This window comes from Micropterus dolomieu, linkage group LG15 (genome assembly GCF_021292245.1).
Source record: "Micropterus dolomieu isolate WLL.071019.BEF.003 ecotype Adirondacks linkage group LG15, ASM2129224v1, whole genome shotgun sequence".
Classification (NCBI taxonomy): Eukaryota; Metazoa; Chordata; class Actinopteri; order Centrarchiformes; family Centrarchidae; genus Micropterus; species Micropterus dolomieu.
Genome location: NC_060164.1, coordinates 16,944,905 through 16,969,090, shown reverse-complemented (window position 1 = coordinate 16,969,090; position 24,186 = coordinate 16,944,905). Strand labels below are relative to the sequence as shown.

Genomic DNA, 24,186 nt, shown 5'->3' with positions numbered 1-24,186 from the left:
TACATTACAAGGGGAATTCAAGGGGTATATTTTCTCTACTAGATTTATTGATCGTGACAGTTAGAAAAGTCCAGTGACACCATACAGCTGTATAGTTACTACTTCAGTTTCAGATAGTTCACATTCTATTATAAATAAATAAGAGTCAACTCGACCACCTACAACACTAAAATACATAGTGCAATTTAATGCAGTAAAACTGTTAAATAATCCAACAGAATATCATAGAACATATTGAAAGGGTCCATTCTACATAATGAGTACTTTTGCTTTTGATATCCTGAGTACATTTGGATGATGACACTACTGTACTTTAAATTAATTTGTATATCATTATTGCAGAACTGTAGAATTGTAGTGGGTTGTTTTATTTGACAATGCATAGTATTGCTACTTTTACGTAAAGGATCTAAATACTTCGTTCACGTTATTTACTATTGAGTAGTTACTGAGTAACAGTTAACGTTAGATTAAAGACACCAAGACAAAGAAATATGTGGTCCTATTGTATTTTACAATACTTTATGGTGTGAATTATGAAAATAAAAGACCAACTATACTTAATTATAAGGTAACGTTACCGGTATTAACTTATCCCTTATCTGCTTAACCAGCCTATTACTGCTTAATTACTGTTAATTAGCTGAACTGATAAATTAGCCTCCATTATCTGACTCCTTCTAACACAATGTGGGCATGAATTGGGCTAAACTGTAAAGCAACTTCTACTATTTTTTCATCTTCATGACGACAGGAACATAAGTAACGTTAGCATGCGTGCTAGAGCCGAGGGGCTCAGCCGCTAAGCACGTCCTACTGAGCAGATTCAGGAAATAGATACAGCTAACCAACTGCGTCAAGCTAACAAGTGATAGACCACCTGACAGCGGAAATATCGACATTTAACGTTAGTCTTCGAAGTACATGAGTCTCGCTTGCGTTATTCCGGCAACACAAAAACGACATAGCCTAGCAAAACACAATCGCATTTGGACCACATGATTTCGTGGGAAAAGGTTCATTCAGCAAAACAGATGTAGTGTAAGTTAAGTACATGAAAGCTAGCGAGATTTCTCCATTAACACACACAAAATAGTACAAAAGACAGCTAATATAACACTATTTGCCTCATTGTTACAGTGGAATTTATTATTTATTTTATCTTCGATCATTTCAGTGATTAAAAGATGCATTGTGCGGTGGTTCGTTGGTTACGGTTTTAATTTGAACGTTCATAACGGAAACCCAAACAAGTAAGGTTAGCTCGCTTGACGCTAGTCCGCTAACTTCAGTTATGGTCAGCCAACCGAAGCATGGGGTACTTTGACTCTCTTCGTTTTTTTACTCGCTAACGTTAAATAATGAGAATGTCGTGTCGAGTGTTGTGACATGGTCGATATTTACTGTTTTATTTAATTTAATTTTAAAACGGAAACGCCAGCCTGTACGTAACACAGCGAACTCTTCTCTGTAGTACGTTATCCCTCACCTCCCCGACCAGCGTCGACCACTGCTAGCTATTATGTGATTATGAATAACTGCCGTCGAGGGAAGTTATAATTGACATTATCATATCTGAATGGCTACAATAGCAGCTTCTCTGTCTTCATTTAACGCCCGCATGCTGTTATTTCGCCAGCCATTTGAGCTGCGCGTCGGGAGGAACCTCTATATTTTGTTGGCGGAAACAACCGAACCCACGACGCTGTAGTTGACGTCCGAAAAGATGTCTTTCTTCAATTTTCGGAAGATATTCAAGTTTGGGCCTGATAAGAAGAAGAAGCAGTATGAACATGTGCATAGAGACGTTAACCCAGAGGAATTTTGGGAGATCATTGGGGAGCTGGGAGATGGAGCGTTTGGGAAAGTGTTCAAGGTAATGTATTAACGTTAACGTTACATCCGCCTTGGGGTTTTCTAACCTATTTCTTAAGATAGCGTTAACGTTACTCCATTGTGTTTCATTCAGGTCATATAACGTTTAATTGACAGCAGGGATGGCACAGCTCTCGTTAAGGCCACATTCTCTAGGCCACTAGACCCCTATTAATTTAAATTTTTATCATGCTATGTCAGATCACTCATACATCTCATACTCTACTACTAAATAGATTCCTGTTGCCTATGTAACGTTAAAGAAACGTGGCCTAAGGCTGTGACAGCTTAAACTCACCTGTTAAGTGTGTCAGTGGCACTTCCCATTTTGGAGGTTTAAGAAAGGCCCTGTTACATTGTCAGGTTATAATAATGATTTTTGCCATGTTGCACTTGGGCTCAAGTCAAAGTGATGAAGGTAGGGGGGGGCAAAAAGACAGAGAGCAGGCGCCCTTAAAAGTCAAATGTGTCAATCACAACCTTTTAGAATTGGCCATTTGTGAAAAGGGACTTTGTTTACAAAGGCATGGGCAAGTAGTTTACTGTTGCTATACACTGTGACAGGCATGCAGGTGTGTATGTAAATTTACTGTACACAATACTTGCAACACCAGTACAGGATAATGCAAATGCTTGTCGAGCTTTTAGCTTTTGTTGAGAGAGTCAGAGTGCCAGAGAGGGGTTGTTTCGTTCTGCAGTTTCTGAAAGGCTGTAGTTTGTGGTGGTGGATTGCATTGTATAGCAAGGTAGTCATGGTTTTGTGTCCACCACCTGTTATCACTGCTAACTGACGTACCTCTCCAGGTTATCTTTGTGGGAATTTGTACTGGGCTGAGAACACCCTTTGGAAAGGTCAGCTCTTTTAAACAACTTTCAAGACGCAGTTCATGGGTATAAAACATATCAAACACAGCTGATTATAAGATGAGAAATGTAGTTAGTCTAGTAGTTTGTAGAAATTACTTTTACATGAAGCTCCATGTCAGTTCAGGACTCTTTTGCAGTAACCCACACTGAACAGCTTTCTCTTGTTTTCTCTCTGACTTATGTTGTCCCTTCCTGGAACTGTTGTTATCAAATAATGCAGCTAATGGCTCAGAAATCTTAATTTTCCGGTTTCCTTATTAGCTGATTAACTAACTGTGATGAAAGCCAGAGGACTTTCATGCCTGCCCGGACTAAAGTTGCAGACAAATATACACCCCACAATATACTGTCTCCCTGTTCGGTTCCCTCTCATGGAGGGGTGGGGAGCAGTTGCCTTCATCAGATCACATTACCATCAACACAGATTACGCATTTCATCAGTTATTTCACAGGCTGTTGATGGCTTCCTCTTTTGGGCGGAGTGACAAAGATTGCCAGCAAAGTGTGAATTAGCTGTTTAAGAGAGTGAAAGAGAGAAGAGACCTGAACTTGCATCCACATGGGGTGAATTGTACCTTTTTTTTCTTTTCTTTTTTTAATCAGTGAAGAGGCGTGTCATGTTTTTTGGACATAACAGCTTACATAATTCTGTTCGCACAGCCAGTCAATTCAGTTAGATTGGCATACATGTCTTACAATATGAGAGACAAAAATGCAGTCCTTCTGCCAAGTAATGTACCCATACAATACAGCTGTAATGATTAATCTGTGTTCACATCCAGACAGGTGACAGTATTTGCTAGTCTTAAAAGATCATTTTAACAATGTTCAGACTTGTTTGATTTGTTATTATGACACCCACAAACTCTCCTTTAATCCCTTAAAACAGACTGGTATATAGAGTTTAAAGGACACAGAATCCACTTAAATAACTCAATGACAGGCAAATTATCACTACCTGTGGCATCATGAACCTAATGGTTGAATCTGCATGCATATTAGTGATGACATGTGCTGGACAGATGTCGTGCAGTACAAAGGGAAAGACACAGTGAGTGTGTCAGGTCAGAACTGTGTAAATATAGGGTGTGACACACTCTGCAGCAGTTGTTCCTAACACTCCCTCCCTTTTCTTTTTCCTTAACTCCCTGAGATTGTGTCTGTATCCATAAACATTAAGTCTAAAGCTGGCCTTAAAATAACTTCCCAGCTAGTTGTTCGACGGAGTGCATGCGTGGTCATTTTTTGTACTAGTCTCTTCAGTGCTGCCTAATCGGGAATGAAGATTTTAGTGCATAAGCCATTTCCCTAAACAGAAACCTATTAAATCGTACATTTACTTGGTATAATCTGTAAATTGCTGCCACTGTAACACATCTGAGCTTAAAGTAGGTGTGTCAAAGTGAAAGGAAAGAAAGAACACAAGAGAAAGAAGAGGAAGTGAGCAAGTTTGATCAGTTTTTTTAGATTAGGTCAGAAGATGATGGGGCATATTGTAAATATTTTGACTTCAGATGTTTTTTCACATGTTATCATAAAGTCTCTATGAAATGTATTTATAGAGATTGCTTTGAGCTACACAAGCCATGAAGTGTTGAAGTGTTTATTGCTAAAATTACTTTAGTCTTAAATTAAATTGTTAATGTTGATGGATGTTCTTCCATGTAAGCTGCACTACAGCACGGCCTTAGCAAAGTTAGACAAGCTGATTGTTCTGTAGTCTAGCCAGGAATATAATTTATATTATACAGCACACTCAATTAATACAAGCCTTCTCTGTGTTCTCTTACCTTTTTCTTTCCTAATTTATATGTTTCGTATTGTGGGGATATAAACGATTAACTATTTTTGTCATCAATGTTGCTTTCAGGCCCAGAACAAGCAGAATGGGACCCTCGCTGCTGCAAAGGTTATTGACACAAAGACAGAGGATGAACTGGAGGATTACATGGTAGAGATTGACATCCTGGCCTCCTGCAACCACCACCACATCGTTAAACTGCTGGACGCCTTCTATTTTGAAGGCAAACTTTGGGTAAGTAAGCAAGTGCCTGGCTGAGAACGGTTTTTCTTTTCTTTTTTGTTTGTTGCTGTTGATTTGAAGCCAAGCCGACACCAAGGCAGTGAACCAGTCACGCATGGAGACACACAGTTTCATCACAAGCCACTATTCGTTATGCTGTTTCTCACAGAATTCTTATATATTTCGATTAAAGGATAATAATAGTGCATTTTTGTCCTGTCGCCTACATTTGAAGAGTTTAAAACCGATCATGTGACATAGTTGGTACAAGGCCTGACCTCCCGGAAGTCTCAACTCATAATCTAGAAAAAAATTAACATTATAGATTGTACATCATCTCATTTGAAGCTATGGATTATGTTTCTAAGGGAAGAAGTAGGTTCCTGCAATGTAGGCTAAGCAACTTCCTGTTTACAATTGGACCTGTGACTTCCAGCTAAAATACTCCCCATTTTGACCTTATTCTTACCTTCCCACATATCTAAAGCATATATAAGCAGTATGGTTTCTTTATAGTGACAAAAGAGTTCTGCGCTTGCATCCTCATCAAGCTATTTTACTGTGAGCAGAGAGTTGAGCCACAGTGCAGTTTAATACATGGTGAGTAGATCTCATTCTGTGTGCAGTAAGAGGCCCCAGAGCAATTATGTCCTGGCAGGTGGTGTCATGTGACCGTCCCTTGTGGACTGGACACATCTATTGGATGATAATGGAGGGCTTTTGGTGACTGGAGAAAGTGCCTGTGAATAATTCAGAGCTGCATACAGGTTGTCGTTCCGGCCCCTGTCTTAAATCAGCATGATGAATGTGTAACTGCCTCTGCTTTGGATGTGTTGGGTGTTGAGTTAATATATAATATGTTCCTTTTTGTTTTCTCCTTCAGAAGATTCAACAAGGAGGCTTAATTTACATGCATGTTATTCAATTTAACCTGAGATGAGGATTTGCAAATTTCAATTTGAGCCCACGTGTTACACCTGTCAGAATGATAAGAATGTAGATTTCAAGCCAGATTTCCACAGCACAATACATTGTTATGCAGAACAGGAACAACCGCTTGGTTTCACCTCTTTGTTTGAGTCCCTGCTGGAGGGCGGTGCTCGGTTGTAGCTTTGATTGATTTTTGTCTATCATCTGATACCATGAGCTGCTAACTGGCAAGGCCAATATAGATGAAGTGGTGGTCGGGTACATTACACCAGCTATTACAACTGAGGTCATGAGCTGGTCAGTTTTACATCTCAATAAAAGTACAAGGATATGGTGCTGTCTTCATCTAATGCACAGCGGCTTCACAGAGATAACTAAAATGTGCTCTGTGAAATGGTGGATCCATTATTCACTAATTATTAGTCAGCAGGTCGTTTGGTTTAAGCACCTCTACAAGTCTAAACTTTTACTGTAAAGCTGAAAAGTTGCATTCTTAAGATGTTCATGCTGAGATTGACAATTGACTGTAAATTCAAGTTGTAATGGTTATTTACTCTCTGGCTTATTACGGTGGTACATTTTCCTTTCACATCTTGCATAATATTAATAGTATGGTTTAGATATATCTATAAATATTTGTTTGTGCCAGGAAGTAAACTGCTTGTACTCCAGGGATGAAATTGTCTGTGCTGCATACATGTGTTGAGTGTTGGCTTTATCCCCTAAATATATTGTAATGCTTGCCCAAAATGAGGAAATCATTTTTCATCAGAATGTGTGATGAAATATCCTGGATGTGAGTCATGTGTTGTCACAGCGCACAAAACATTTACACTCTAAAGAATAAGAGTTTAGTTTGTAGAAGGAGAGGTTCCCAGTCTGTCTGCAACTTTCAGCTAGAACCTCGGCTGAAGTTTCCATCCAACAGGGACTGAAACGTTAACATTAACCTGAAAAGATGTATCTATAGAGGATGCTCAGTGTGGCTGTTCCTTGTCTGATTGATTGGCTTCTTGGAATGTCTCCACAGCATAATCAGCAAGATAGACTAGGGTTTCTTATGTGTTTCCTATAAAGTCAACGTTGTTCACCTGCCTTGCATAACAAGAGTTCCTGCTCTATGAGGAGATAATAAGGCCTTCTTTTTCTTAAAGTACACATTACTTATTGTTCCTCCTTGTTTTGTTTTACCATTGCAGATTCTGATTGAGTTCTGTGCGGGTGGTGCAGTGGATGCCATCATGTTGGGTAAGTCCCTCATTCATTGAAGGAAAGAGAAAAACACTCGGAGGTTCTGGAGCTTTTTCTTTGCTCCATCCTCAAGCGCCAACTCTTTTTTTAATTTTTTATTCCATCCTAAGCCTCCTCTGTAGGATTTTTTTCCTTCTCCCCAGTTGGAGAGGCCATTCCAACTGTGTAATTATTGTAGCTCAGATTTCAAGTAGTGGTTAGTCCACTTCTAACGGCTACAGTTTCTCTCTGTGTTGAATCTTGACAAAACACCTCAACACTTTTCCTTACGTGTGAATTACCACGGCAAAGAGGACACCAATTAAATCACTTCACTCTTGGATGTTGATGCTTTGTGCTATGTAGCCTGACTCACCTTGAACACATTTCTTCAACCAGATTTGTCCAGTCACACATGCAGCCTGTTGTCAGGGTGGAGTTTTGTCATGTGATTAAATGTAATCAGGCCATCACAGTTGATAATTCTAATCCAAATGACCCAGTCTGTCTGCGTAAAATTGCATCACCAAAACCACAATAAGAACATATGACCACTTATGAATTATCTGTGTGCATGTTCATCCACAGAGCTGGAGAGGCCCCTGACAGAGCCCCAGATCCGTGTGGTGTGCAAGCAGACCTTGGAGGCCTTGTCATACCTCCATGAGAACAAGGTCATCCACAGAGACTTGAAAGCTGGGAACATCCTACTCTCCTTGGATGGAGATGTGAAACTGGGTAAAAAATGGTTTGCTGCTCCATTTGCCATTAAAGTATTTTACTAAATGTGAAGGACTATTCAGCAAGGAAAGAATAGCTAAGTACACATACTAGCTTTTAGAGTACTACACAGATCAGTAGCTGATTCATTGTTGATTTCTCTCTCAGATGTGTGTCCTGGGTGGCCACTCCTGCAGGGCCAACACTAATAGGCTTAAAATGCTCATTAGTAAAGTCATTTGTGGATCCCTTTGCCATCAGTGCTGTGGCAACCAGCTGAGCTATTTATTTGGGGATAGTGGTGACAAGTGCAGAGCACAGTGTTTACATATGATAAAACTGGAATGAGTCATTCATGTGGCATCAAGTAAAAAAAAAAACAAAAACATGTTTTCAGTAGCCCCCAAGGAGAGAACTATATTTTTAATACACCACTTATGTACAGGAGTTGTTGATACATTTAATTGGTTACATAATATTCCAGAAGAAAAAGTATTTATGTTGCTGCTGTAGCATCCATAGCTGCTGGCTCCCTGATGATTCATGTTCTGTAGGCAGAGGGTCATGACGGAGCCTGGCAAACAATAATTATCAAGCAGTCACCAGGGACTTGATGATAGAGCTCCTTTTCCCTCGAATGTGTATACCCTCTGAGTGATGTGAGGAAAAAAAGAGCAAGCTGAAATAGTTGCACAGGTGACAGAACTGCCGGGAGTGTTGTAGGAGCATTATAAAAGGGAGACTGAGGCTTTTCTGCCCGCTTATGGGGTTCATCATATTTGAAAGCTTGAAGCAGATTAGTAAGTTAGCTGTAACTGTGGCACTAGTGTGGCAATAAAACAATAATGATCATTATCACAGCATAATTTTCCTCACTAACAATATAACAAATGTTCAATAAATGTTTAATTTGAATCACAAACTAATCAGCACATGATTAATCTATAGAGGTGGTATTATGCTTTTTGGCTTTTTCTCTCTCCTTTATTGGGTTATATACCTTTTTTGTGTAATAGGTTCGTAAAGTGAAAAAGCCCAAAGTCCAGCCGAGAGGGAGTTTCCATCTCCCACAGAAAACTCTGCTCTGAACTGCTTGAAAACAGCTCGTTTGTAGTCCAGCCGCTTTCTTTTCATCCTTGTGATGACACAGAGAAGAAAGCTAAATGCGCCTCATATAACGCTCGCCAAGCGGCTACTTCGACACGCCCTCAAAAACACTGGTGGAAAAACACAGAGCTGCAGCACACACCTCCTCTCCCTTCCAAACACTAGCTACCCTCCAGGCAGTCAATGGACATAAAATTGCTACTGTGAAGTAGAGACAGAGCTCAGTTAAAACTTTATGGATGAAAGATACATTTGTTATAGAACTAATAACTAACTTAGTTCGAACTACGTTGGTTCAAACTAACATGTTTCCAGGTGTGTTCGACTTTCACAGCACGAAATTCACAAAATGTCATATTCTGCCTAAATATGTAAGTTGTGACCGATATTAAGTGACATTATTATGCTAACTTATTATTTAGGCTTTTCATATCATAGTCGTACCGACAATAAAAAGAATATCAACAACAGTATTAATGAAATCAACAATATAAATAATATATAACCTAATCATTTTATTTAGCCTACATATAGTCTATAACTTAGAAGAAAAAATTAAGAACTATTAACGATTACAAGATATTTAGTAAAATATGTTTAATCTGCAAGTATCTTCTCACTTTAACACTATTATGAATCCCTTGGACACAACCGATATCATCTAGGTCTTGAGAATAGCTCAGTGCGAAAAGTGTCTGAACTTGTGTATGTTCTCTTTTGAGACAGACACGGGTTCGACTCCCGTGAGTTCTCTATTTATCTGTGTTATAAAGGCAACGAAAACTCTCAAGGATTTATTCATTACAGTACTTTCATGGATTGTATGCTGTCTCTTTTTATATCTATGCTTGTAATGAAGACTAGAGAAAACCCATCTTCCTCAGAGGCCTGGAAATGTAAACATTAAGGTAATATTAAAAGTCTTGTCTTTACATTCTCCGTTTTGTCCTTTAACCTTTGTACTGGGTGACTAATTAAATTACGTTATTGTGAACAGATGGGTAAATAGTCTACAGATAGGCTTCTTAGTACTGAAATAATGCAACCCCACCCATGACCCGACAAACACATTTAAAAGTATCTTCTAAAATTATCAACTACATTTAAAAAATCTTTCCTTAAATATGTTTGTACAGCAGGATTATCTAACATTCCCTGCTTAAAACACATTACATCCACCTCCTAACATTGCATTTTCTGCTATCTGTGATGTAGTCACCCTGAACTAAGCTTCTAACCGCAGGTCCGGAGCTGTAGTTCGAACTATGCTATATCTTAAAAAAAAAAAAGCTATAGCGATCAGTGACGCTGCGTTGGTGCCTCGTAGGTGCGCTGATTAAATCGTGACGATCCAAGTCAGACAAACACTCTGAGCCATGAGACTTTGTGTTGGCGCAGTTATGCAGCTACCAGAATTACGGTGTTTCTGCAGTTGTTCTACATCATTAAACCACGGTTATGCTGCGCGATCATGCGCAGTAGATGCTGGTGCCAACAGGAGGCTTCACTGCTCTCTATTCAAATCAGCGGGGTGGCTTCGTCCAGTAATATACTGTCTATGGAAGCTGCTACTGTAGTTAGGAAAAATGATTTGGGGAAACGCACCCCTGGTCGGCAGCATGTACAGCTGAAATAAAGCTGTGTTTGCTTCTCACTGACCCACCCTTTCTCTGCTTCTGATTGGCTAGTAGTCCTTAACTAGGAGCTGCGCATGTGCAACGCCCAACAAAAAATCATGTATAGACCAGATGGATCACTAAAAAAACAAAGCCTTCAACACAGGGTGAAAAGAGGAGCTGCAGCAATATGTAGAATGAAAACAAATATGGTGTTTTTTGAAAATGAAACTATGTAAACCTGTTCTGGTACAACCCCTAAATAAGATTTTGAACCTGAAAATGAGCATAATACCACCTCTTTAAGATATTTGTTTAAGATTTTAAAATTATAATTGTTTTGAATGTTCTACCTCTGATTTGTTAAGTGATCCATTGTTTGGCATCCAGAGTTTTTTCTAACCATAAAGAATAGTTTAAAACCACAATCAACCATCTGGTTTCTTCAACTTTTACTCAGGAGCAAAAGTCCGCCTTTAACCTTGAAAGAAATGATGATTTGACATTTATCGTGATAAAAATCGATATCAAACAGTTTTTGTCTATATCGCCCAGCCCTATGCTCTTGTAGAAATGTGATATATGTTATTCCAATGTCATTCTACAATTCAGTTTGAGTCATTGATGAAAGGAATCATAATTTATTTCTTATTTCAGCTGACTTTGGGGTGTCTGCTAAAAATACCAAGACGTTACAGAGAAGAGATTCTTTCATTGGCACTCCATATTGGTGAGTCATGCGGCCTGCATACAAGAGGGCATTCACCCTTTATTGTCTGATAATTGTCTTAGCGTGTCCCATAGCTAGAGGGGAGGATTTTTCTATGTGCTGGTGCAAAAGATGTCATGGAATGTGACTGAACGGAAAAGGCCTCATTCAGCAATTTAGATGCACTTGAGTGTTTGATGACCTCAGCTTTAAATACTGAATAGGTTTCTTATCTATTAAAATTCCAGACCGCAATGCACACACATACTATTTTTCTGACTTGGTAGACCTTAAGGGATTAGACAGATATGAAACTACGTGCCTGAATGTACATAATTTGCTTGTAGTCCAATATTTGCTTAATTCTTATTACAAACCCACTGACTTCTACTTTTGCAGGATGGCCCCAGAGGTGGTAATGTGCGAAACATCCAAGGACCGTCCATACGACTATAAGGCTGACATCTGGTCCCTCGGGGTAACCCTGATAGAGCTGGCGCAGATCGAGCCACCCAACCACGAGATGAATCCCATGAGAGTGCTGCTGAAAATAGCCAAGTCCGAGCCGCCCACGCTCATGCATCCCTCTCGCTGGTGAGATGGCCCGCTGGTGATAACTAGAGAAGTGGCAATGAAATGTTTCCGCATTGGAGATAAGGACATGTTGACTGTTTAATGTGTGAAAGCTTGCTGAATTGTTAATGCTTAACTGAATGGCCACAGACGGAAGAATAGTATTAATTTTATTCCACAAAGCAGGATGCACACTCTGTTCTATGGCCAGCAAGCTGATTCTTTTTAATTTATTGTTGAAAGGTCACCAGAATTCAGCGACTTTCTGCGGAAAGCACTGGATAAGAATGTGGACAGTAGGTGGGACACACAGCAGCTTCTACAGGTGAGCTGCCCAACTGCATTCACTCCCTACTGTTATCTCGCAATACGCAACCATCTATGCAGCCTACAATAAAATATGTAAAATGCATACACAAAACTGAATGTGTCATATCTTAAAGGGTGTCCTTCCCTGTTTTGCTGTTTGTTATTATATCTGATTCAGCCTGATAGTTTGTGAAGGATAAAGGTTAGTATTTAACGTTGTTGTCTTGCGTCCCTGTCCGTCTATGTAGCATCCTTTTGTCACCAGTGTAACTGATAGCAAGCCTCTCAGAGAGATCATAGCCGAGGCCAAAGCTGAGGTCACAGAGGAGATCGAGGATAGCAAGGAGGAGGAGGAGGAGGAAGAGCCCGATACGCCTGTGGTATGTAATTCTATCTGTGTATCTAAATAACAAGCAAAGTAGTACTCGACCAGAGATTTTTTGAAATGATGTGTGAACTCTAACAGTTGTTGATATCCTTGATCAGCTGTGACCGTTTCTATTGCTCATTGATGACATATTGTGATTTTCACATTTCAACAGGCGGTTCCTGGGCACAAGCGAGCGGCATCTGATGCCAGCGTGGCCAGCTCAGAGGATGACAGAGTCCCACCAACTCCCTCCATGCTGGAATCTGTTACAGAAAAAACGGAGGCTGAGCCCGCTGAGGACCGTACCAGTGATAAGCTCTCTGATGAAGGACTTGGAACAAGTGAAGTAGACAAGACTGAGGAGGAGAAACTCAATGAGGTGTCTGATGCCAGTAATGAAGACCTGGCCTCTGGGCTAATAGAGCCTACCAAGGACATTATCTCACAAGAACATACAGAGCCTAAACTAGATGATGGCCAAGCTGAAAAGATTCCTGCTCAGCCTGTAGTATCACAGCTAGAAGAACCGATAGAATTTGTCACAGATGGTCAAGAAACACAGGAAGAACTGAAGGAGACACAAGAGTACGAACCTACCCAAGTAATAGAAGAAGAAAGAGAACCCGAGAAGGTGAAAGAAGAGGAAGAAAAAGAAGCAGAGACAGAAGAAGCCAGAGAATCACAAGGGCAACCTGAAGATATACCAGAAGAACCCGAATCCATATCAGGACAGGTGGCTGAGGGAGGAGAAGAAAGCAAAGAAGCAGATGAGGAGATACTTCAACATAAAGCAACAGAGGACAGAATAGAAGACACAGCTAATGGCACAGATGTAAATATTAATGCAGAGAATATAGAATCAAATGTAATTGATACAAACATAAATGGAGACGCAGACACAAAGTCGAGTGTGGAGGAGTCCTCCGCTGAGGTTTTGTTTGAGAAGGAAGCCATAGAAAGTCGGGCAGATGACAAGCCTGAGAATGAGGCCCCCGAGCAGCCAGAGCAGCCTGAACAAGACAGTCACCCCAGAGAGGAGGTTGGACTGGAGGATTGGGCTCCAGCTGAATCCACAAATGGAGTCAGTGAAGAAGCCAAAGACACCTCTGAGGATTCAGAACAAGTGGTCCCATGTAAAGATGTCACTGCGAAGGAAGATGAGGAGAAGGCCGCTCCTGCAGATGAGAGCACTTTCCAAGATGCTGTCTCTGTCCCGGAGAGTGAAACGGATTCCGAAAGCAAGCTCGAGCATGGAAGCCCTGCTGTGATCAAGCCAGATGTGGAGAAGGACTCTGACTCTGGAAGCAGCTCTGCTGCTGATAGCAACAGCCTTGACCTTAATCTGTCCATCTCCAGCTTCCTCTCCAAGAGCAAAGAAGGGGGCTCTGTGTCTATGCAGGTAATACAATGTTTGACTCACTTACAGCATCAGTTGTTTTATTATCAACACTATTTTGATAATTTTAGTGCTCAAAACACCACTGTTTCATATGTAGGAGTCAAAACGTCAGAAGAAGACTCTGAAGAAGACACGTAAGTTCATGGTGGATGGTGTGGAGGTCAGCGTGACAACATCAAAGATAGTTACAGATAACGACACCAAGAGCGAAGAGATGAGGTTCCTGAGGTATGTCTGTATCCAGTCTGCTACCATACTTTTGGTCTAAATATGTGACATGGCCTATTTAACATGCCTGCCTTAAATAGTTCTTGCTCACTTCACAACTCTCACAGCTTTTTACAAATGCCAGATGGGTTATCTCCCGTGATGAGTGCTGCATTGTGTTACTCTCATCTCCCATGTAGCCTTTTAAAGACATGAGACATGCTGCTCTGAATGTTTACACAAGTGCTGTCTGACTATTGGGTTCATGACTTTATGTCAGTAATGCACAGAGATAACATGGATCACTTCACATCACAGAAATAAGAAGACCTGGAAATATCCCTTTACATATTAATGTAGACTAATATTATAATAAACCTTACATTGAGTATATAAAATAGACAATGAAACCATCCTTCATCATCCTTCATCATCAGTGACAGTTGAATTTGAGGTGAGTAAATATGGGGGCACCCTGACTGCACTGTTACTGTGGTTTCCTCAGGCGGCAGGAGTTGAGAGAGCTGCGCCTCCTGCAGAAAGAGGAGCAAAGGGCCCAGCAGCAGCTGAGCAACAAGCTGCAGCAGCAGAGAGAGCAGATCTACCGGCGCTTTGAACAGGAAACTGCTGTGAGTCAATTTGTTCGTACCGCAGTGGGGTTTTTTTTTTTTATTTGGCTAACTCCTAGGAGACGAGCTGCATAATCTCAAATTTGATCTAGAACTGATGGAGGGAATTACATGAAGCATGTAGCAAGGCACCAACTCTGTCTCTTTCACTTATCATTTCCTCAATAAGCATTTCTACCATGGAGTGCAAATTCTCTGTAATCAGTGATGCTCACAATATTAGAAACTTTAATTTGAGTCTGTCATATAAATCTATATAAATGTCTCTTGCAGTCAATCCCCCACTCCCTCTTATGCAGTAAAGGCCTGAAACTAACTTTTGAGTGTTAATCTATGATATTGGATCACATAACAACATCTAGTCATTTTGTCAGGCTGACACCAGTGTCTGTTGATTCTGTCCGTGCAGGCTAAGAAGCGTCAGTATGACCAAGAAGTGGAGAATCTTGAGAAGAAGCAGAAGCAGACCATTGAGCGACTGGAACAGGATCACACCAGCCGGCTCCGTGACGAAGCCAAACGCATCAAAGCGGATCAAGACAAGGAGCTCTCCAAGTTCCAAAACATGCTGAAGAACCGGAAGAAAGAGGTATGGCTGCATGGGTGTGCCTTTTATTTGCCTTATTAGCGCAGGGTCGTAAGCATTTGCATGTCATATGTCAGATGCAAGCTGTTTAATGGTGCGTGTGTTTAACATCTTAGCCCGTGGCATTCTTGGCTGTGTCATATTAATCCTATGGGAGCGGTGTGCTTCGCCGATGTGCCTTGTACTGTATGTGTTTTCAAATGATAGCAACGGACAGACTGTGCTATCTTTCTCCTAGATGCTGCTAGCTCCATGTTGTATCCATTATTCATCAGCCCCAAAGGCTTCTGGTTGCTTCTTAAGCAATACTGTGCTACTGAGTCTGTTATTTTTAAGTTCAGTCTCAGGCTAAGCATAAAACCTTATTATGATGTTGTGCTGCTAGGTCTTTGTTAGTCTTTCTGCCTCTTTGTCTGCTTGGCAGCCTTAAATGCTTTGTTGGATGTTTTGGGTGTGCTTGCAGTTTTTGTGTTTCTTTTTTTGCATCATTTTTATGACAGTAGTGCAGATTGGCATCCTTGCTGCTCGCAATTTTCTTTCTGGGCCACTAATAGAGTATATTTTTATTTTACTTAAAAATATTATCATATTGCGGGTTGGCTTAAAGTGGTTGCTTCAGCTGTCGGTTTCTTTCTTATGGTTTAGCTACAGAAATATGAGCTATTGCGATAGTCACTGATAAAATGCATACTTTTTGTTACTTGCAATGTTGCATTATTTGTTCAAAATGTACTGTTATTGTGTATTTAACTAACCATGTCGCATGTATGAGTGTGTGAGGTGACTTTGGTCATGGGATGGCCAACTTTCGAAGATTTGTCCGAGTGGTGTTGGGCTCATTTGGGAAAATAATAAAAGACTTGCATCAGAGTAACTGATATGGAATCATCTATAACGGAAGGAGTTCAAGGAATGTAATTTATTTAAAACCTTGTGCCTTGGCTGCCATTTAATTCAGTTGCCATCAGTCAGTTACACACTCAGTGTTACTGTATAAACAAGTAGATAAAAAAGTAGTTGAATAAATAGAGCAGGAAACACAGTGGGTTAGTGGCTACTGATAATAAAAGCAGTCTGTAAAACAAGTGGTGTGCGCCTTGATGATACAACATCGCTTACTCAATGGTAGCAGTGCTCTTTTCCTGCACCTGACATCAAATATCTCATCCAAGTATGGCTGACTGCTCCCTGGTATTTTGGGTTCCTGCTTAACAGTTTTGTTGAGTCACTTCGGGTCAAACACAGACAGGTTATCAAAGCACACTATTAAATCTCCTGTAAGAACACAGTCATGTAAACAGACTGAGACAGCAACCCTGTGGCCCACCTATGCTTACAGTGGAGTGGAGGTTATTATTTCCCATACCTCTCTTTTAAGACATGATGTACCCACACACAGATTGCACACAGACCTACTGAACCTGGTTTAGTTTAGCCACCTTAAAACATGTTAAAAAAGATGTCTTGGGTACAGGCGTGATTCTGCACTCGGTGGTTGCTGGATGATTCCAACTCAGTTACTCTTTTTTTAATTTCCAGAGGCAACATAATCATCTTGACGGCTGTGGGACTTAACTTAATGCAAAGTAATACAGAGGGAGCTTTTTTTTAATAGACTTAACATCTTCTGGCATGTACCAGTCAAATCTTTCATGACTTGACTCTGACTCACCCCTTTCAAACTTACATTTCTCTGACATGCTCTGAAAAGCTACTAATCAAGACTGACTGAGTTCACAGGGACGTCAATCGCAGGTCACAGGAATTAATGCATGCTGACTTTAAATCAGTTGGTGGCTGGATGCGGTATCTCTTCTCTCATAGTGGGCCGTGCATGCCTTCTACTGTTGTTGGCCAGCTTTGGTAGATTTTCAAAATATACCGCATCAACCAGTTTCTGCACACACACTGTAGGTCGAACAGGAAGTTGGACAGTCACCCAAACACATGAGAAAAGAGCTCATGAAACGCTTAAAGGAGGACCTATCGCTCCTTAAGACCGCAGAGGTAAACCGTCACCTGCTGTCTTTTACTCTATGAAAGAGTAAACTTACTCTGTCTCCTCTTCCCTCTCTGCCTATAACCTCATTCATTCTTGTAAGGCGTTCATATACACACAAAGAAGTGCTGTGTCTGTAATCGCTCCATATTTGCTACCTAGTGCATAACTTGCAAACATTTTTATTTGAGAGTCAAAATTTTAGGTATGGATGAGCAATATGACAATATATATAAATGGTGGGACTAAAGAAATCTGTCAACCATCAAAGATTTTACCATTTAAACTTGGCAAAATGTTTCAGTTTGACTGTCCCTTTAGTATAATGTGGTGGTATTAAGAACTGCTTTATGGCTATCAGTGTGAAGCATCTCGATCTACTATGTATTTAATTTACCAGGTTAACTAAAAAATACTCTCTTCTGTCAGGATATTTTATCCATTAATGGTTTCTCTATTGAGTTTCTAGAAAGTGTAATACATAAAGATAATCAATATCAAGATATAAAATGTAGAGCTGAAACAATTCATTGATTATTTGATTAGTCTTCTAGGCTATTTTGATAATTGAATTGATGAAAAGTCATATTTTAAGCAAAAGTAATTAAAATTTTCTGGTTCCGACTTTCTTAAATGTGAGGATTTGCTGTTTTTAGTACTCCTCTTTGATAGAAATAGTAAATATCTTTGGGTTTTGAAGGCATAGAAAATTTTAAGGAAACTTTGATGGGCATTTTATAGACCAAATGGTTAACTGATTTATTGAGCAAGTGATAGTGTTAGTTGTTAGGGCAGCAACTAACAATTATTTTACTAACACAATTAAATATACTGTGATAGATTTCATTCTTTAAAATGCCCACAATAGAACAAAAAATGAATGATCCATAGCATGTGTGCTACTGATTACTAAACATCCCACAATGCAATTCTTCGTCTTTGCTCCTGAGATATTGAACGTACAGTTAGGTCACAGTACATGTGTTAGCGGCGATGCACAGTTACGATGCTGATTCATAAATGTCGGCTCTCGTCTTGCTGCTCACCACAGAGCGCCCCTGAGCGTTTCTCCTGTAGTGAATTAATGAAGGAGGGAGCGGCTGCAGACACAGCTTTTGTTTCCACAGCACACATCTGCACTGAAAGCCCTTTTCCAAACTTTGTTTTTCCTGTGCATCTTTTATGAATTAGACATGAGTCATGGGGACAAAGACCTTCTTTTCTCTGTGAGAGGTAACTCTTAGATTATTAACACTCCATGAGCCAGTGGCATGGAAGGAAACAAAACTGCTCTTTTGCAAGCTGGATGAAACCCAAGTGCTGAAATTACCATCCGCTTTCAAGCATGAGATGACGAGTATTAACAACTAATTAATTTATTTCTACCTCACATTTATCCAGAGCTGTGCAGCTATAATGCACCGATAAGTGGGAAAGGGCCATCTCTTACATAACGTAGAAGGAATTAGTGTGTGTGCTGGTGTTTGTGTGTGTGAGAGGTCCGCTGTGTGCTCTCCTCCACAGGCAGTGGCCCAGGTTATGATACAGTCTTTTCAGTTGTCCTCATGCGCACTCTTCAACGCTCAGATGCAGGATGTAAGTTTCCCCCCACCCGCCCCCTTGCCCCTTTTCTCTCCGTCTCTGGCCCATACTGATGTTAGCGAAGTTAAGTTACCGGATAGTTTGTGTGATGGTGCAGTTTTACTTTGAGCGCGACACATGTAAGCATGGGCGCTGTTACTTTTCTTTTTTGAGTGTTGTCATGACTCTGTTTGTGCAGTGGTTCTCTCTCTTGCTCTCCTTCCTCAGTATTTTTCCTCCACCCATCCACAAATGTCCTACATCTAGTCTGTGTATTTTATATGGTGTTTTATATGGTATTACACACGTTTGCATCAGACTAGACTGAGTCTGTGAGTAAACATGTTACAGTGCTCTTTCCTAGAGGTGGTGTAGCTGTTGATCCTCTTCTGTCTGGATCCGTTTGTCTCTTGTCAGCCAAGGACCAAGTATACAGACCGACTGCCTTACAGGATGGATGTAAAAGTCACTTGTGTTGTGCATCATCTGGTTATGGTATCACATTTTAACCAGCTTAATTTGGATTCAGCAGTATAAGAACAGTGTTACCCAGGTTTTCTTTACTGGTAAAGTGAATTCTGTGTAATTATATAAGCAGTTATGCCGAATCATAGTTAAGTAATAGCAGCACGTATCCTACTATTTGCCACCAGCTAGGTATTAGACGTCTAAAGAATAGATCATTACATCTATTTAAAAAGAAAATTAAATGAACAGACATCTCTGGCTCGTTATGTAATGAGTCATGCATAATGTAGGCCGGGCTCTGGACGATGTGAACGTCGGTGTCGATGTTGTCTCACATAAAACTATGAATCTGAATCTTTGAGCCGTTAACTTTTCTTTCTTTCTCTCTTCACCTCCATTGTGGATCGTTGCCATCCATGACTTCTCTACATGAGTGTCTTCTCTACTGATTTCAGTTGATGCTGTGACATCTGAGTGCTCTGTGTTGTACTGAACTTGAAGTGAATGACTTTGACTAGATTATCATTTTTATTTCAGGCAGATTTGATACTTAAGATGCTTTTGTGCTGTTGTGCCGTCTCTCTCTGCTCTTGGCTGTCCCTCTGTGCAATCCCCGTGGCTTCCTCTGCTGTTTCTCACCGATCCTGTCCTCTCTGGCTCCTCAGGAGCAGGAGTTCCTACAGAAGCAGCAGCAAGAGCTGGACGGAGCTCTAAAGAAAATCATCCAGCAGCATAAACTAGAGATCGCCACTATTGAGAGAGACTGTCTCAACCACAAGCAGCAGCTGATGCGAGGTAGGAGATGGAGAAAGAAGTACTTAATAAATCTGACTTTTTACTACAGTCTACTTACTTACAGCTTGTCACTGCCACCCTCTATATGTGCATTTCCTACGTTAGAGGCAGCTATAAGTTTCCATTTATTTCAGTGAGATATGAAATCAGATTGTAGAGACTTGAAACATGCAGTCATTTGTTGGCTATATCACACTGTCTTGTTTTTTGTTCAGCCTTTTTATCGTTTGAATAGTAAAGCTGATGATATTTTGATTTGAAGCTGTTGTGGTGCATTCACATGCTGGTGAGAAACATGCCGACACCTCTGGTTCTGATTTCCTGATAACACAACTGAAAGCACCACAACAGCAGATTTTTGTTATCAATTATGCTTAAGACGACAACATGATGTCACGGATCCCCTCTCATGTGTCAAGCATCCTGTGTAAGTTTCAAGTGTCTGAGTTTGTTTTCATAACGGACAGACCTGAAACCAACTTTTTTTTCTTTTTTTTTACTTTTGAAAGGGAGTAAAATGAGTGTATGATATGTGTTACATGCAGATAAATGAGGATACACACGTGCTGTTTGAGACATGTAACAGCGTGTCCAACTTTCTGACGGTGTTGACTGTCTATTGTTTGCATCACTTTACCCACCTAACATGTTTGCTAACTCCCACATACGTGACTGTGTGTGTGTGTGTGTGTGTGTGTGTGTTAGCTCGAGAAGCAGCCATGTGGGAGTTGGAGGAGCGCCACCTGCAGGAGAAGCACCAGCAGCTGAAGCAGCAGCTGAAGGACCAGTACTTCTTGCAGAGGCACCAGCTGCTGAAGAGGCATGAGAAAGTAAGTCCTCCGAGAGAAATCTCCTCAGAGAAATGTGCGGCCTCATTCAGATAATGCTGCTGAACTCAAAGCCGCGTGCATGTGTGTGTATTTTATAGGAGATGGAGCAGATGCAGCGCTACAATCAGCGGTTGATAGAGGAGATGAAGAACAAGCAGACTCAAGAGAGGGTCCGTTTGCCCAAGATTCAACGCAGCGACGCCAAGACCCGCATGGCCATGTTCAAGAAGAGCATACGCATCACCGCCACTGCATCCGTCACGCCAGAGCAGGAGAGAGAGAGGATAAAACAGGTACAGACACTCTGCTACTGTTGTTTCACAATTTGTACTTGTCACATTAGTGACAAGGAGAAATGTGACATTGTCACTAATGTCTTTTTTTAGCTACTGGCACACCTAGGATCTGCCCAATAAAAACACAGTACTGCCAGTACCAGTCATTCTGGATCAACGTTCCAGTCACCATCTCACGCACTTCACTGGCTCCATCATCCCCAAAATGTTATTTCCAGTTAGTTTTGATCAGATAAGACGGGTGGAGGAAAAAATTCTCTGCAGCATAAGTAGCTTGTAAAAATACGCTGTTGTGACACTTTGAAAGTACACACAAAACACATACAGTATGTGAAAAGCAGATACTGGAAATAGTATGTTATGTATGTTGTTGAAATGCACCGGCTCCCTTGTCCTTCTGTAGAATCACCCTCTCCAGCTTTCGTTTGGTGCAGTGTTGGTTTGAATTGCTGTTGACAGTTGTCTGTCTGTATTTTGGTCCAGTTTGCTTCTCAGGAAGAAAAGAGGCAGAAGAACGAGAGGCTCCATCAACACCAGAAACACGAGAACCAGATGAGGGATCTGCAGCTGCAGTGCGACTCAAACATCAGAGAGCTGCAGCAGCTACAGGTGGGGCCACAACACACACACAGTTTATGTGTTTTAGACCACATTTTAAGCATTGAGCTTTTGTTCCTGATTGGAACAGCAGAACAAGCTTTAATACCTAGATCATAAATAGTGGACTGTGACTGTAGAAGGATCATTGTGTGAGCAAAGAAATAAAATAAAAGGGAATTATTTTCACCATGCAGATTAAAGTACAGGAGCTGTGATTTATCAATCCAGCACATTACAGCTCCGTGTTAACCTACGTTTTTCTTTCAGAATGAGAAATGCCACCTTCTGATTGAACATGAAACCCAAAAGCTGAAGGAGCTGGATGAGGAGCACAGCCAAGAGATAAAGGAGTGGAGAGAGAAGCTGAGACCCAGGAAAAAGGTATATTTAATATCCATTTACTCTCCACAGGTGCACTATATTCAGCAACAAGGTCCTGCACAGTGTAAATGGCTCAACAGCAATCTTCAAAGGGTTTGACTCACTCACTTGTTTGCATCTGCTGCCCCCTGCAGGCTTTAGAGGAGGAGTTCACACGGAAGCTGCAGGAGCAGGAGGTCTTCTTCAAGATGAGCGGTGAATCTGAATGCCTTAACCCCACCACCCAGAGTCGAGTATCAAAATTCTACCCCATCCCAAACCTGAACAACTCTGGTTTATAGCCTCGTGTCTGTCTGTGCTACAAAACAGACTCCTATCGAACTGCGCTCACTGACTCGCCCTTGCGGAGCGACATCATCTCTCCGACCGTTACTGATAAACATGAAAAATGTCTTCACTGCTTTGATTCCACCGTTGGTGAGCATGACATGCCTACACACTGATCCCTCACTTAATCAATTTTTCTCAGCTTCTTGGGAAACTTCCAGTGGATAATATGCACTTTTTGGAGCATGTTGGAATTTGAAAAGTTAGCTAAGGCCAATCATGCTTATGAGTGAGCACAGCCTGCTACAGTACGAATGATCTCTAGTGCCTCATTTGTTCTTTTTTTCTGCATTTAGGCCCTTCCCCTGTGTTTTCTCAGCTTGCGGTAAATACACCACCCCCCTGAATGTCTTGCACTTAAACAACTGGTTAGCATTTCCACCTCTCAACAAGATGTTGAGAGATTGTTTTAATCATTTCACGCAAGGTGGTGATTCAGCCGACACTGAGATTTGTTTTCCTGCATGTGAGGTCGAACTGGTTCAAGGGAGATCAACTGATGAGTCTGTGGACTCAAAAAGAAAAAGCCTGTCGTTGTAAGACTTTGTTACGTCTGTGTAGTCCTACATGTCATCACGGGAATCAAAAACCGCTCCGTTTTGGGATCATAAAGGCTGTCGAGTTCAAATTTAAAGGAATGTACTGTGCTGTAAATGACGCGCTGAGTGAAATGTTACGTGTGTGCACCTACATATGAAGTTTAATCAGATACTGTGCTTAACCATGAAGATTTTACAGTCTTGCGAGATGAATAAACAAAAATGTATCTATTGCTTTAGCACATTATTTCATGTCAGTGCTGTGCTCCCAAACACACATTCCCCCTGTTCAGTTTAACTCTGAGAATGACGAAATACTTTTTTCTTTCTTCTAATCTTTTTAATGTAGAAAATAAATCACTACCTTCTGGGAGTAATTTCGAGAGTTGTTCTCACAAAGGAATGCTTTGTTGTGACATATATAAACACATGAATACTGAAGGAATGTAAAGCTGTTGATTTGCACTGTTTTGCCACTTGAACTAAAGAAAAAATATGCAGTAATATAAATTGTCAATGTATGCTTGACAGTGAGTCACCTTTGTCTCACCCAAGTCTATTCCAACTCCAAACTGACTGAATTATTTCAACATTTTTACTCACAATTTTGCCTTTTTTTAGTTTTTTTTTTTTTTAAAAATGCCCTTGAGTATTTTATGGCCACATCTAGTTTTCTAAACATGTATTCCTGATATATTGATGCTGTAATCGCTCTTTTTGTTGAGCTTTTGCTCTTGCTGAGTCCAGTGTTGTACGAAAGGTAAAATGCCGTATCTGTAAGCGTTTGAGTTTCAACGTGTGAGACGTCCTTCGCTGTATTTTATGAGCAAAGTAATGGTGATTCACAAAAAGAGACCTTCTCTAAGATAACGATACCTGATTATTACTTTGCCACTGCGATGCATGTTATAATTTTTGTACGCTGACATTAACGTTGACTTGTCATGAATGCTGGATTTTTATTGGGGTCATTGGAGACTGTGTCAGATTGTGAATTACACCATACGCCCCATATATTTCAAATACTTTTTTATTTTGTTAAGTTACAGCATTTTAATGTGTCATTCTACCACAGTGAATATTCTTAGTATATTTGATGTCAGATCAAATGTATTTCAAGTGTCTATATGGACATTTTTTGTTGTAAATAAAACACTGACTGTTTATTTGACATTGTAACTGTCTGGAAAAACCTTATTTAATCATACAAATATCAAGAC

At 40.5% G+C, this 24,186-nt stretch overlaps 1 protein-coding gene across 3 annotated transcripts; it reads left to right on the top strand.

Moving 5' to 3' along the window:
- Positions 1–816: 816 nt before the first annotated feature.
- On the top strand, positions 817–24,137 carry slka (STE20-like kinase a). Of its 3 annotated transcripts, XR_006828390.1 has the most exons (19): positions 1,056–1,876; positions 4,613–4,777; positions 6,895–6,943; positions 7,514–7,663; positions 11,026–11,098; positions 11,477–11,671; positions 11,894–11,975; positions 12,208–12,339; positions 12,502–13,728; positions 13,826–13,956; positions 14,441–14,564; positions 14,974–15,153; positions 19,864–19,993; positions 20,699–20,823; positions 20,922–21,116; positions 21,603–21,728; positions 21,987–22,100; positions 22,235–22,517; positions 22,724–24,137. XR_006828390.1 is itself a non-coding variant. In XM_046070954.1 (18 exons), exons 2-18 carry the CDS (start codon positions 4,691–4,693, stop codon positions 22,379–22,381), a joined length of 3,267 nt encoding a protein of 1,088 aa, XP_045926910.1. In that variant the 5' UTR covers positions 817–1,041; positions 4,613–4,690; the 3' UTR covers positions 22,382–24,137. The 3 variants fall into 3 exon arrangements, 2 of the variants coding, with proteins under 2 accessions (XP_045926910.1, XP_045926909.1); XM_046070954.1 differs by lacking the exon at positions 1,056–1,876 and adding an exon at positions 817–1,041 and having other exon boundaries at positions 22,235–24,137; XM_046070953.1 differs by having other exon boundaries at positions 22,235–24,137.
- The last annotated feature ends 49 nt before the right edge of the window (positions 24,138–24,186 follow it).

Excerpts from the sequence above, each read along its gene's own strand:
- slka (XM_046070953.1), top strand. The coding sequence starts at position 1,727 with ATGTCTTTCTTCAATTTTCGGAAGATATTCAAGTTTGGGCCTGATAAG. Across the intron at positions 14,565-14,973 it reads GCTTTGAACAGGAAACTGCT|GCTAAGAAGCGTCAGTATGA; the intron begins GTGAGTCAATTT and ends CTGTCCGTGCAG. Across the intron at positions 22,101-22,234 it reads AGCTGAGACCCAGGAAAAAG|GCTTTAGAGGAGGAGTTCAC; the intron begins GTATATTTAATA and ends TGCCCCCTGCAG.